We start from the raw sequence: 14,996 nt of genomic DNA, 5'->3' as shown, positions 1-14,996 counted from the left end.
TAAAACAGTAATAGTAGAGGACTTTAACAACCCACTCACACCAATAGACATATCATCTAAGCATTAGATCAATAAAGAAACAAGGGCTCTGAATGACTCACTGCATCAGATGGACTTAACAGATATATTCAAAGCATTTCATCCTAAAGCAGCAGAATACACATTCTTTTTGAAGCATATCAAACATTCTCCAGAATAGATCACTTACTGGTCACAAATCAGGCCTCAACTGGTACAAAAAGACTGAGATCACACCATGCATATTTTGAGACCACAATGCTATGAAACTTGAAGTCAAACACAAGAAAAAATTTGGAAGGATCACAAATACATGGAGGTTAAAGAACATACTACCAAAGAATAAGTGGATCAATCAGGAAATTAAAGAAGAATTTTAAAAATACATGGAAGCAAATGATATTGAAAACATGACAGTCCAAAACCTTTGGGATGCAACAAAGGTGGTCCTAAGAGAGAAGTATATAGCAATACTATATAAAAGCAAATCTCAAATACGCAACCTAACTTTACACCTAACGGAGTTGGGAGAAGAACAGCAAATGAAGTGTAAATCCAGCAGAAGAGAAATAATAAAGATTAGAACAGAAATCAGTGAATTAGAAATTGAAAAAAAAAAAAAACAACAGTGGAACAGATCAATGAAACTAGAAGTTGCTTCTATGAAAGAATAAACAAAACTGATAAATCCCTAGCCAGACTTATCAAAAGAAGAGAAAGAACCCAAATAAAATTATGAATGAAAGTGAGGATATCACAACCAACACAACAGAAATATAGACAATTCTAAGAGAATATTATGAGCAATCATATACTAACAAATTAGTCAATCTAGGAGAAATGGGTAAATTCCTACAAACACATAAACAATACTGAAACCAGAAAAAAATAGAAAATCTGAACAGACCCATAACCAGCAAAGAAACTGAATGAATAATCAAAAATCGCCCCACAAACAAGAATCCAGGGCCAGATAGCTTCCAAGGGGAATTCTACCCAACATTTAAAGAAGAATTAATAACTATTCTTCTGAAATTGTTCCCAAGAACAGAAATGGAAGGAAAACTTTCAAACTCATCCTATAAGGCCAGCATTACCTTGATCCCAAAACCAGACAAAGACTCCACCAAAAAGGAGAACTACAGACCAATATTTCTGATGAACGTGGATGTAAAAATTCTCACTGAGCTACTATCCAATAGGATCCAATAGTACATTAAAAGAATTATTCACCACAACCAAGTGAAATGTATTCCTGGGTGGCAGAGGTGGTTCAATATGCCCAAATCAATCAACATGATATACCACATTTATAAAAGAAAAAATAAGAACCATATGATCCACTCAATAGATGTAGAGAAAGCATTTGACAAAATACAGCATCCTTTTTTGAAAAACAAAACAAACAAAAACACCTCAACAAAGGAAGGAGAGAGGGAACATACCTCAATATCATAAAGGCCACATATGAAAGACATACAGCTAATACCATCCTCAATGAGGTAAAACTGTGTTCCTAAAGTCAGGAACACAACAGGGATGTCCATTCTCAACACTGTTGCTCACTATACTACTGGAAGTCCTACCTTTAGCAACCATACAACAAAAAGAAATAAAAGGCATCCAGATTGGCAAGGAAGAAGTCAAACTTTCATTCTTCACAGAGGACATGATAATCTATGTAGAAAAGCCAAAAGAATCACCAAAAAATTAGAACTGATACACAAATTCATCAGAGGATGTAAAATCGATGCAGAGAAGTCTATTACATTTCTATACACCAATAATGAGACAGTAGAAAGAGAAACAAAGGAATCAAACCCATTTACAATTGCACCAAACACTATAAGAATTCTAGGAATTACCCTAACCAAATAGTAAAACATCTGTACTCTGAAAACTATAAAACACCTATGAAAGAAATTGAGGAAGAATTGAAGAAATGGAAAATCATTCCATACTCACAAATTGGAACAAATATTATTTAAATGTCTCTATTACCCAAAACAATCTACACATTCAATGCAATTCCTATCAAAACAAAACCAGCATTTTTCAGAGCTGGAACAAATAATTCTGAAACCTGCAAGGAACCGGAAAAGTCCCTGAGGAGCCAAAGCAATCTTGAAAAAGCAAAGCAAAGCAACAATTCTAGACTTCAAGTTATATTACAAAGCTGCAGTGATTATGGCAGTATGGTACTGGCACAAAAATAGGCACATAGATTAACGAACAGAATAGAAAACCCAGAATGGGATCCACAACTATATGGTCAACTAATCACTGAAAAATTAGGAAAGAATATCCAATAGGAAAAAGACACTCTCTTCAACAAATGCTGCTGGAAAACTGGACAGCAACATGCAAAAGAATGAAACTTGACCACTATCTTACACCATACATGAAAATAAATTCAAAATGGATGAAAGACCTAAATGTGAGACAGGAATCCATCAAAATCCTAGAGAAGATGGTCAGGAATCTCTTTGATCTTGACACAGCAATTTCTTAATAAACACATCTCTAAAGGCCAGGGAAACAAAAGCAAAAATGAACTATTGGGCCTTCATCAAAATAAAAAAAAATCATGCACAGCAAAGAGACCAAAAACTAAAAGACAACCTTAAAAATGGAAGAAGTCATTTGTAAATGATATATCAGATAAAGGGCTAGAATTCAAAATCTAAAAATAACTTATCAAACTCAATGCCCAAAAACCAAAATCCACGCAAAAAATGGGCAGAAGACATAAACAGGCATTTCTCCAAAAAAGACATACAAATGGCTAACAGAACAAGAAAATATGCTCAACATCAGGAAAGTATAAATCAAAACCACACTGAGATACCACCTTACCCAGGTGTGAACGGCTAAAATTAACAAGTCAGGAAACAACAGATGTTGGCAAAGATGCTGAAAAAGAGTAACCCTTTTACACTATTGGTGGAAATGCAAACTGGTGCAGCCAGTCTGGAAAACAGTATGGCAGTTCCTCAAAAAGTTAAAAATAGAACTACCCTATGACCCAGGAATTGCACTGCTACTTATTCAAAGGATTAAAAAATAAATAAAAGGTGATTCAAAGGGGCACCTGCACCCCAATGTTTACAGTAGCAATGTTCCACAATAGCCAAAATATAGAAAGAGCCCAGATGTCCATCAATGGATAAATAGATTAAAAAGATGAGGAATATATATACAATGGATTATTATTCAACCATCAAAAAGAATGAAATCTTACCATCTGCAATGACATGAATGGAACTAGAGTATTATGCTAAGTGAAATGAGCAGAGAATGACAAATACCACCTGATTTCACTCATATGTGTAATTTAAGATACAAAACACATGAACACAGGGGAAGGGAAAGAAAAATAAAATAAGATAAAAACAGGCAGTCAATCCATAAGAAACTCCAAACTAGGCAACAAACTGAATGGAGATGGGAGGGGGTCATTGGGTGATGGGTCCTAAGGAGGGTGCTTGATACAATGGGCACTGGATGTTCTATGCAACTAATGAATCACTAAATTCTACTTCTGAAACTAGTAATACAGTCTATGTTAACTACCTGCGGTTAAAATCTTTTTAGAAAGTCATAAAATTGTTTATATTATAAACTATATATTTATGTATGATAAATTATGTATTATAAACCTTATTTATAACCTTTTTGTAAACAGCTTTTGTACGCATGTTATTGTAGTAAAGTATACGTAACAAAATTTACTATTGTAATCATTTTAAAATTTACAGTTCATATAAAGAGATTTTTGAAAATCTAAACAAGTAGAAAAACCATTTAAGTAGTATGTTCATAAACTTAGAAGACTTGATTTCAAAAAATCAATCTCACTATATTAATTTATACATCCAATACAATGCCAAATATTAGATAAGAAATAAATGATATAGAAACTAAAAAACAATAGGACAGATCAATGACACCAGAACCTGGTTCTTTGAAAAAAATTAATGAAATAGGGGCTCCCAGGGGCTCAGCTGGTTAAGTGACCAACTCTTGGTTTCAGCTCAGGTTGTAATATCAGGGTCATGAGATCAAGCCCAGAGTTGGGCTCCACACTTAGCACAGAGTCTATTTGTGACTTCTTCCTCTCTTCCTCTGGCCCTCCCCCCCACACTCTCTCAAATAAATATATCTTAAAAAAATAAAATAAAATAAAATAAAGAATTAATAAAATTGATGAGCCCCTTTCTTTTTGACTTCTCTAAAAGAAAAGGACCCAAATAAATAAAATTACAAATGAGAAGAGAAATACAGAAATACATGTAACAGATTATTATGGAAAATTATACGCCAATAAACTAACAATGTGGAAAAAATGTATAAATTCCTAGAAACATGAACCAGCAAAACTGAAACAGGAAGAAACAGAAAACTTGGAACATACCAACAATCAGTAAAGAAACTGAATCAGTAATAAAAAAAAAATCTCCCAGACAACGAAAGTCTGGGGCCTTATGGCTTCATAGGAGAATTCTACCAAACAATTAAAGAAGAGTTAGTATCTACTCTTCTCAAAGTAATCTAAAAACAGAAATGGAAGGAAAACTTCAAAATTCATTCTATGAGCCCAGCATTACCCTGATACCAAAATCAAAGACTCCACTAAAAAAGAGAACTATAGGCCAACATCCTGATGAACGTGGATTAAAAAATTCTCAATAAAATACAAGGCAAAGAGAACCAAGAGATTCATTTTAATCATTAAAAGAATCATTCGGGATCCCTGGGTGGCGCAGCAGTTTGGCGCCTGCCTTTGGCCCAGGGCGAGATCCTGGAGACCCAGGATTGAATCCCATGTCGGGCTCCTGGTGCATGGAGCCTGCTTCTCCCTCTGCCTGTGTCTCTGACTCTCTCTCTCTGTGTGTGACTGTCATAAATAAATTAATTAATTAATAAAATAAAATAAAATAAAATAAAATAAAATAAAATAAAATAATCATTCACCATGATCAAGTGGGATTTATGCCTGGGCTGCAAGGGTGGTTCAATATTTGCAAATCAACATGATATACCACATTAATAAAGAAAGGATAAGAACCATATGATCCTTTCAAAAGATGCTGAAAAAGTACTTAACAAAGTACAATGGTTAGTGATAAAAATCCTCAACAAAATAGGTTTAGAGGAAACATACTTCAACGAAGTAATAGCCATATATGAAAACCCCAGAGCTAATATCATCCCCAACAGAGGAAAAACTAAGAGCTTCCCCTCCAAGGTCAGGAACAAGACAGGAATATCTACTCTCTCACCACTGTTGTCCAACGTACTACTGGAAGTCCTGCCCTCAGCAATCAGACACAAAAAGAAATACAATGCATCCAAATCAGCAAGGAAGAAGTCAGACTTTTCACTATTTGCCAATGACATGGTACTCTACATGGAAAACCCAAACACTCTGCCAAAAAATTGCTAGAACTACTATACAAATTCAGGAAAGTCACGGGATACCAAATCAACATACAGAAATTTGCTGCATTTCTATACACTAATAATGAAGCAGGAGAAAGAGAAATCACGGAATCATCACATGTAAATGCACCAAAAACCAAAAGATACCTAGGAATAACCCTAACCAAAGACGTAAAAAATATGTACTCTGAAAACTATAATACTTTTATGAAAGAAATTAAAGCGGACACAAAGAAATTGGATAACATTCCATGCTCATGGATTACAAAAACAAATACTGTTAAAATGTCTATATTACCCAAAGCAATTATATATTTAATGCAATGCCTATCAAAATATAACAGTATTTTTCACAAAGCAAGAACAAACAATCCTAAAATTTGAATGAAACCAGAAAGGACCTCAAACAGCCAAAAGAGTGTTGAAAAAAAAAAAAACAAAAAAAAACAAAGCTGCTGGCATCACAATTCTGGACTTCAAGCTGTATTATAAAGCTGTAGCCATCAAGACAGTGTGGTACTGGCACAAACAGAACAGATCAATGTGACAACAGAATAGAAATCCCAGAAATGAACCCATGAATTAATTAATCAATTAATCTTCAACAAAGGAGGAAAGAATATCCAATGGGAAAAAGTCTCTTCAACACATGGTGCTGAGAAAACTGGACAGCAACATGCAAAAAAAAATGAAACTAGAATACTCATTCATAACATATATAAACACAAATTCAAAATGGATTAAAAACCCAAATGTAAGACCTAAAAAAATAAAAATCCAAGACAGCAACACTGGCAGTAACCTCTTGGACATCCCCCACACAACTTCTTACTAGATATGTCTCCTGAGGCAAGAGTGTTTTCTTTAGAGCAAAAATAAACTATTGGGACTTCAACAAAATAAAAAGCTTCTGCACAGTGAAGGAAACAGTCAACAAAACTAAAAGACAACCAACAGAATAGAAGCAAGTATTTGCAAATGACCTATCTAATAAAGGACTGGTAAAAAAAAAAAAAAAAAAAAAAAGACTGGTATCTAAAATCTATAAAGAACTTAATTCAATGCTCCTAAACCAAATAATCCAGTTAAAAATGAGAAGACATGAATAAACACCTTCCCTAGGAAGACACTGAAATGGCCAAAAGATACAAGAAAAGATGCTCAGTATCACTCATCATCAGGGAAAATAGAAAACCACAATGAGATATCACCTCACACCTCTCAGAATGGCCAAAATTAACAACACAGGAAACAAAAGGTGTTGGTGAGGATGTGGAAAAGTGAAACACTCTTACACTGTTGGTGGAAATGCAAACTGGTACAGCCACTATGGAAGACAGTATGGAGATTCCTCCAAAAGTTAAAAATAGAACTACCCTACAACTTAACAATTTTTTTTATTTATTTATTTATTTATTTATTTATTTATTTATTTATTTATTTATTTATGATAGTCACAGAGAGAGAGAGAGAGAGAGAGAGAGAGAGAGAGGGGCAGAGACACAGGCAGAGGGAGAAGCAGGCTCCAAGCACCCGGAGCCCGATGTGGGATTCGATCCCGGGTCTCCAGGATCGCGCCCTGGGCCCAAGGCAGGAGCTAAACCGCTGCTCCACCCAGGGATCCCACAACTTAACAATTAAACTAACAGGTTTAGTTTGTTTCCCAAATGAAACCAAAATACTAATTTTAAGGGATACATGCACCCCACGTTTATAGCACCATTATCAACAGCTAAATCATGGAAAAAGCCCAGAAGTTTATCAATCAGATGAATAAAGAAGAAATGGCATATGTATGTGTGTGTATGTGTACATACATACATACATACATACACACACAATGGAATATTATTTAGCCATAAAAAATACTGGTATCTTGCCATTTGCAACAATGTGGATTGAGCTAGAGAGTATTATGTTAAGTGAAATAAATCAGAAAAAAGACAAATACCTTATGATTTCACTCATATGTGGAATTTAAGAAACAAAACGAACAAACATGGAGGGAAAAAAGAAAGAGAGGAAAATCAAGAACTAGACTCTTAAGTATAGACAACACATAGATAGTTATGGAAGTCGAGATGGGGGGAAATGGGTTAAATGGGTGATGAGGATTAAGGACGGCAGTTGTGCTATGCACTTGATGTTGTTTGTAAGTGTTGAATCACTAAATTCCACACCTGAAACTAAAAAAAGACAAAAACAAAAATCACAAAATTTTTACAATTTCCTTTTTTTAATATAGAATTGAGCAAGCAGATTCTAACAGGGAAATGCAAGGGGGCCAAAACAGTCCTAATAATTAAAAAATAAAGTAAGGGATAGGAATAGATACCAAGAATTATTGTAAAGCTTTAAGAATTAAGGTAGAAGATAGAAAAAAATAACCACTGGACCAGGGGTTAGGGCCCACAAACAGAACAATGAATACATGGAAGCTTCATTTATACTAGTATGTTTTATAAACAAGCAGGAAAAAAAACTGATGCCTCCATAAAAGGTGTTAGAATAGGGTATCTACATGGAGAAAAAAATGAAATTGGATTCCTACCTCAACCCATATAATGAAATAAATTCTAGGTAGATAAAGGCTTTACTATTAAAAAAACAACAACATTTTTTAAAGATTTATTTATTCATGATAGACACACAGAGAGAGTGACAGAGAGGCAGAGACACAGGCAGAGGGAGAAGCAGGCTCCATGCAGGAAGCCCGACGTGGGACTCGATCCCGGGACTCCAGTATCGTGCTCTGGGCCAAAAGCAGGCGCTAAACCACCGAGTCACCCAGGGATCCCCAAACAACAACATTTTGAAGAATATTTTAATGACTCCAGAGAGGAAAGGATTTTATAAACAAGATAAAAAGCACAAATCACAAAATTTGCTCAGTTTTACTACACTGCAATTAAGAATTAGATTAATCATGTAGGGGAGTAGTTAAGTAGATAATGGGGATTAGGAGTGCACTTTGTGGTGAACAGCACCAGGTATTACAGGGAAGTGCTAAATCACTAGATTGCACACTTGAAACTAATAATACACTGTATGTTAACTAACTGTGATTTTAAAAACTAAAACAAATAAATTAATTAATTAAATTAATTAAAAGACATCATAGGGCAGCCCGGGTGGCTCAATGGTTTAGTGCCGCCTTCAGCCCGGGGCGTGATCCTAGAGACCCTGGATCGAGTCCCATGTCAGGCTCCCTGCAGGGAGCCTGCTTCTCCCTCTGCTTGTGTCTCTGCTGCACGCTCTCTCTCTCTCTCTCTGTCTCTCAATAAATAAATTAAATCTTTAAAAAAAAAAAAAAAAGACATCATAGAGTGAAAGGGCAAGCCATAACCTGCAAAAATATTTGCAACATATGTATCTGACAAAGAACTGGTATCTAGTAAAGATAATTCCTAAACAACAAGGAAAAAAAGATCCCAATAGAGAAACGAACAAAAAACTTCAACAGGCACTTTAAACAAACAAACAAAAAACTTGAATAGTTAAGTATAAGCAAAATTGCTTATTATTAATCTTGGCCCACTAGAAAAATCAAAACCAGAAAGAGCTATCCTTTCACATCCACTAAATTTGCCACAATTAAGAGGTCAGAAAATACATCAGCAAAGTGTACAGCAACCAGAATTGACTTTTTTTTTTTTTTCAGAATTGACTTAAAATTGGTCAATTAAATGTTTTAACCTGGATCTTTGAATCTTAAACAACTTATTCAAAATGTAGGGATGGCTGAAGGTCATTTATTATAATCAGAGTGGCAATATGCTGATCAGACTGTTTCCATCAAAAGACCACCACTGTGCTCTTGTGGATGCCTGACCATTTCCAAGCCTGTTCCTTAAACTTCCTATGCTCCTAATATTTTCCAAAATCTCTCTTTGCTTAAGCTAGCCAGTATCAAACTCTGTTTCTTGCAATCAAAAAATCTTGAAAGACCAAGTTCCCCATTCAATAGGAAGATTCAAAAGGTTTCTATTTTTTTACAATGTCAAAATGCCTAGAAATCGAAAATCAGAACAATTTCTATTTGCCACTATTTCCTTAAAAATCTACATGACAGCAAATGGGTTTAAGATGTGATTTGAATATCCACTCACTGCACCATGTTCATCAGGATCAAAATCATGATAGTAAATGAAGTACCTAGCTCTTTCTCGAGCGGCATCCTCACGGGCTTTTTCCTTTTCTTGCCTCTGTTGTTCAATTCGGGCTTCTTGTTCTTTCCTTTTCATTAACAACTCTTCTACACGGGCCTGCCGTTCTGCCTCTAGAGCTCTCTTGCGTTCCTACAGTCAGAAAAGTTTTTAAATGTTAGAGTTATGTGTAAAGTGAAAATGATTAAAGTTTGCACCATTCTGACAAATTTATGTATTCAAGCCAAGCAGATCCCTGCTTGCTACTAGGTATGCTTCTCAGAATTAAAAAAAAAAAAGAAAAATTATAATGATGTGGTTTTCATGTCATTTATCAGTGTTCCACATAATTAAAAGAATAAATGTTCTTTGAAGGAGAAACTATGTTATTCATATTATGTGAGAATCTAACATGTATTTTATGGTTAATCACCTCTAAAGCCCTGTGTTTACAAATGGTTTCAGAAATGCCAGAACATGATGAACAAAGTGTAGTTAACAGATTTCTGAACTAAAGCATTCATGAAGGAGTTAAGTGGAAAAATATAAAATACTATGTCCCATATATATTTTTGCCTACTGGGAGTACTTTGCTAACTCTCACGGTATTACAGCTGTACTGATACATGTTATTTTCATATGCACATTGTTTTATTTTTTCTGCTTGGCATTTAAAATACACTTTTTACATGAAGATACTTTTTTGTCATATAATTCAGAAAAATTTTCGATCAGGTTTTAGAGATTTCGTTTCCATCATGGCTCCTAATAAATTTGTTCTATTTCATTAAAATCATATGTTGACATTTTTATCTTATCTTCAATGTCTTCCACTATCTTTTACAACACATCAACCTCCATGTTTACAAATACAGAATTATGAGAAATGTAAAGACTATCTTGAAATTATTATTCTTTCTTCATGGAAAAGGTATATATTATCACATCTTCATTTTCTCTTAATGATATTACTTTTCATTTGTATTAGTTTTTTTAAGTTTGCATTTTAATCACCTAGTGCTCCTTACAAATGCTCCTTAATCCCCACTCACTTAATCCGCACAGTTCAAACATCCCCCAACCCACCTCCCCTCTGATAACCATCAGTTTGTCATCTACTATTAAGAGTCTGTTTCTTGGGACACCTGGTGGCTCATGGGTGGCTCAGGGGTTGAGCATCTGCCTTCGGCTCAGGGCGTGATCCTGGGGTCCCGCGATTGAGTCCTGCATTGGGCTCCTTGCATGGAGCCTGCTTCTCCCTCTGCCTGTGTCTCTGCCTCTCTCTCTGGGTCTCTCATGAATAAAGAAATAAAATCTTTAAAAAAAAAAAAAAAAAAAAGAGTCTGTTTCTTGGTTTGTCTTTTTTTTTCCTTTGCAGCTTTTTTTTTTTAAGATTTTATTTATTTATTTGACAGAAAGAGAGAGGGAGAGCACAAGCAGAGGGAGCAGAAGGAGAAGTAGCAGGAGGAGGAGAAGCAGACTTCCTACTGAGAAGGAATCTTGATCCCAGGACCCTGCAATCATGACTTGAGCCAAAGGCAGATGCTCAACCAACTGAGCCATCCAGGTGCCCCATGCCTTTCTTTCTTAAATTCCACATAAGTGAAATCATATGGTGTCTTTCTCTGACTTATTTCACTTAGATTATACTCTCTAGCTCTATCCATGTCATTGCAAATGGCAAGATTTCATTCATTATTATGGCTGCATAATACTCCATCATGTGTATATATACCACATCTTCTTTATCCAATCATTAGTTGACAGACACTAGGGCTGCTTCCATATCTTGCCTATTGTACATAATGCTGCTATAACATAGGTATGCATGTTTCAGTTAGTGTTTTTGTATGCTTTGTGTAAATATCCAAAGTGCCAATGCTGGATCAGAGGGTAGTTCTATATTTTTAGAGAGAGCTAGTATGAGAATGAGGGGTGAGAGAGGGGGAGAGAGAGAAAAACCTTAAGCAGGCCTGAGTTGAAATCAAGAGTCAGACACTTACCCAACTAAGCCACCCAAGTGCCACCATTTTTAACTTTGTGAGAAATCTCCACAGTTTTCCAGAATGGCTGCACCAGTTTGCATTGCCACCAACAGTGCAAGAGGGTTCCTTTCTTTCCACATCCTCACCAACACCTATCGTTTCTTATGTTACTGATTTTAGCCACTCTGACAGGTGTGAAGTGATATCTCATTGTAGATTTGATATGTATTTCCCTGACAGTGAGTGATGATGAACATCTTTTCATGTGTCCATTAGCCATCTGGATGTCTTTTTTTGGAAAAATGTCTGTTCATGTCTTCTGCTCCTATACTAATTATTTGGTTTTTGGATGGAGTTTCGTAAGTTCTTTATATATACTGGATATTAACCTTTCATGGATATATCATTTGCAAGTATTTTCTCCCATTCCATAGGTTGCTAATATGGATTTTTTTTTAACTGCAAAGAAATTTGAATTTAAGAGAAAAGTCTTTTGTTTATATTTTCTTCATTGAAGATAATTTTTTGTGCCAGACTTATTTGTTTTTAGTCTTATAAAGAGTTTTTGAAATCTTAGATAACTACACAAGTTTCCACATATTATGCTTACTTAGTAACATGAAATAGCTATAACCAGTTCATGAACAGTATACACAACATAAAGAATATTTTTAAAATCTAGCTGCATGCCTCTAGCAGTCAGTAATCTGCCACATATACCTTTCTGAAATCAGGGCATTCCCTAATTCCCTTCTTGCCCTGGACCCCTTCCCAAAAAAAATAAAAAATAAAAAATAAAACCAAAACCCACCCTCCGCAAATGTAGGGACTTTTTGGCTTACTATTTTAGAAAGATTTTCTTCCTGGGGTAGACAGAGCTTGTTGTAAGTATGACGTTACTGTAGTCAGCATTATTGTTAGAAGTATTCTCATGTCTCCTCAGTGTCCTCAAAACAGGAACTGTTTTAGTATTTTTTTTCTGTCATTTATTGGGCACTTACTATACTAAACACTTTGCTAAGTCCTTACTTATATTAGTAATTTTGATATCGCAACGAACTGGAGCTTTCTAAAGTAAAATGACTTGCACAAGACTATATAAACAGTAGTTAGAAGAACCTAAATAAGTGTATTCCATTAATCATAATGACTAGGGGCCAGGGAGAGGTTGTGTGAGCTCTCTGGGGGATGGGGATGAATTGAAAAATATATATATCAATTCAATCAAAAACATAAGAAACAACAGGTGTTGGCGAGGATGTGGAGAAAAAGGAACCCTCCCTCTTGCACTGTTGGTGGGAATGCAAACTGGTACAGCCATTCTGGAAAACAGTATGAAGTTTCCTCAAAAAATTAAAAACAGAAGTACTCTCTGATCCAGCAGTGGCACTACTGGGTACTTATATAAAGAATACAAAAACACTAATTCAAACATACACCCCTATGTTTATAGCAACATTCTTTCCAATAGCCAAGATATGGAAGCAGCCCAAGTGTCCATCGACTGATGAGTGGATATATTATACAATGGAATATTATTCTGTCATAAAAAAGAATGAATCCTCCCATTTACAATGACATGGACAGGGCTAAAAAGCATAATGCTAAGCCAAATAAGTCAGTCAGAGAAAGACAAATACCACATGATTTCACTCATGTGGAATTTAAGAAACAAAACAAATCTATAAAGGAAGAAAGAGAGAGAGACAAACCAGAAACAAACTCTTTATATAGAAAACAAACTGATGATTTAAGGTGGGTGAGGAGATGGGTGAAATAAGTAGTGGGATTAAGGAGTCTACTTGTGATGAGCACTGGGTGATGTATGAAACTCTTGGATCACTACATTGTACACCTGAAACTAATACAACACCGTGTGTTAAATGTAATTAAAACCTTAAAAAAAATCTGTATTCTGTCTGTAACCACAAGTTTCACAATAAAATGCAAAAGGCTTCGTTATTAAATGTAAAGAATTAAGCCAGAACTTTTCACTTCATATTTTGTAAAATCAAAAGCCTTAAAACTATACTTTCAAAAATTATAAAATAGCTTTATAAATGAAATATATGTGTATATATACTTTATGTGTATGTTCAATGTAGCCAAGTTGACTATGTAAACATAACGTCAACTTGCTGGTTGTATTCATGTATGTAAGACATACTTCAACACTGTATGAAACAGTATTTCTTTCAAACAGAAATAACTGTACTTCAAAAAATACTAAATCTTTTATTTTCTGTTTTTAGTTAATGGAAAAGATAAACGGTAACTATAGGTAGTGAATAAGACTGGTTAAGTTCAGCTAGTGTTTTCCTATTTAAAATTTAAATTTCCTAAATAAAAGAAACTTTGTACCCCATCGCATCCTGCACAGGACAGGAGTTCCATAAATACCTGTTAAATGAAGCACAGCTTCGTAAAATAATACGCATTATAAATGTACATGCAGATGATGAATCAGAAAGATACCTAATTCCTAAACCTTCTGAAACCTCTGAAATCCCCATGTACCTTGCTTTATAGTTGGATTTATTTGTGGCAGCCTGAGAATGAATATTGCAAATCCCTACCTTTTAATGCCTATAATTCAAATGATTAGGGCAAAAGGACAGGCAACGTATCTAAGGAACCTGGACTAAAACTGACCAAAATTCACGTAAGAAAACTGGCAAATTGAAAATATATGATGAGCACTTACTAAGTATTTTACTTACAAGAAGGATCACAATTGCCTCTAACAGCTTATTGGAATGTTAAACAAGTGGTGAAAGTAAAGCAGAAGAGGACCTTACTATCATTGTACCCAGAGAATGTGCGGCATTAGTGCCTTGAACCTCGGTAATGACTACACATTAAAAGATTTTTTGATTATATATGCTATACATTACCAGCAGACTTTTCCAATATTATACAGGTCAATTAAACTTGACAGGTTTTTAATTTTTCTTCAAAAATAAAATCCATAGGAAATTTCATTTTTAATAAGAAAAATAATTCTGAACAGTCAAAACAATTTTTAAAGAGTATCAAAAATCTGGGGATCCCTGGGTAGTTCAGTGGTTTAGTGCCTGCCTTTGGCCCAGGGCATGATCCTGGAGTCCTGGGATCGAGTCCCACATCAGGCTCCCGGCATGGAGCCTGCTTCTCCCTCTGCCTGTGTCTCTGCCTCTCTCTCTATGTCTATCATGAAAAAATAAATAAAATCTTTAAAAAAAAATTTTTTTAAAGAGTATCAAAAATCCCTTATTACTTTTAGAAAAGAACTGCTTCATATGGTTTCACTCATACGGGGCATATAAGAAATAGTGAAAGGGATTATAGGGGAAAGGAGGGGAACGGAGTGGGAAATATCAGAGAGGGAGACAAACCATGAGTGACCGCTAACTCTGGGAAACAAACA

General features: G+C 35.1%; 1 protein-coding gene across 8 annotated transcripts in view; it reads right to left on the bottom strand.

Moving 5' to 3' along the window:
• Nucleotides 1-14,996, bottom strand: part of SCAPER (S-phase cyclin A associated protein in the ER) — a 421,844-nt gene that overhangs the window by 283,768 nt on the left and 123,080 nt on the right. For all 8 annotated transcript variants that reach the window (XM_077882048.1, XM_077882050.1, XM_077882046.1 and 5 more), the window contains one exon: nucleotides 9,616-9,758. In XM_077882048.1, the coding sequence (XP_077738174.1) occupies nucleotides 9,616-9,758 (143 nt within the window). The remainder of the gene's footprint in view (nucleotides 1-9,615; nucleotides 9,759-14,996) is intronic.

The sequence above is a fragment of the Canis aureus genome, chromosome 32, assembly GCF_053574225.1.
Source record: "Canis aureus isolate CA01 chromosome 32, VMU_Caureus_v.1.0, whole genome shotgun sequence".
NCBI lineage: Eukaryota > Metazoa > Chordata > Mammalia > Carnivora > Canidae > Canis > Canis aureus.
The sequence above is the reverse complement of the archived record's forward strand: the minus strand, read 5'-3'. Positions and strand labels throughout refer to the sequence as shown.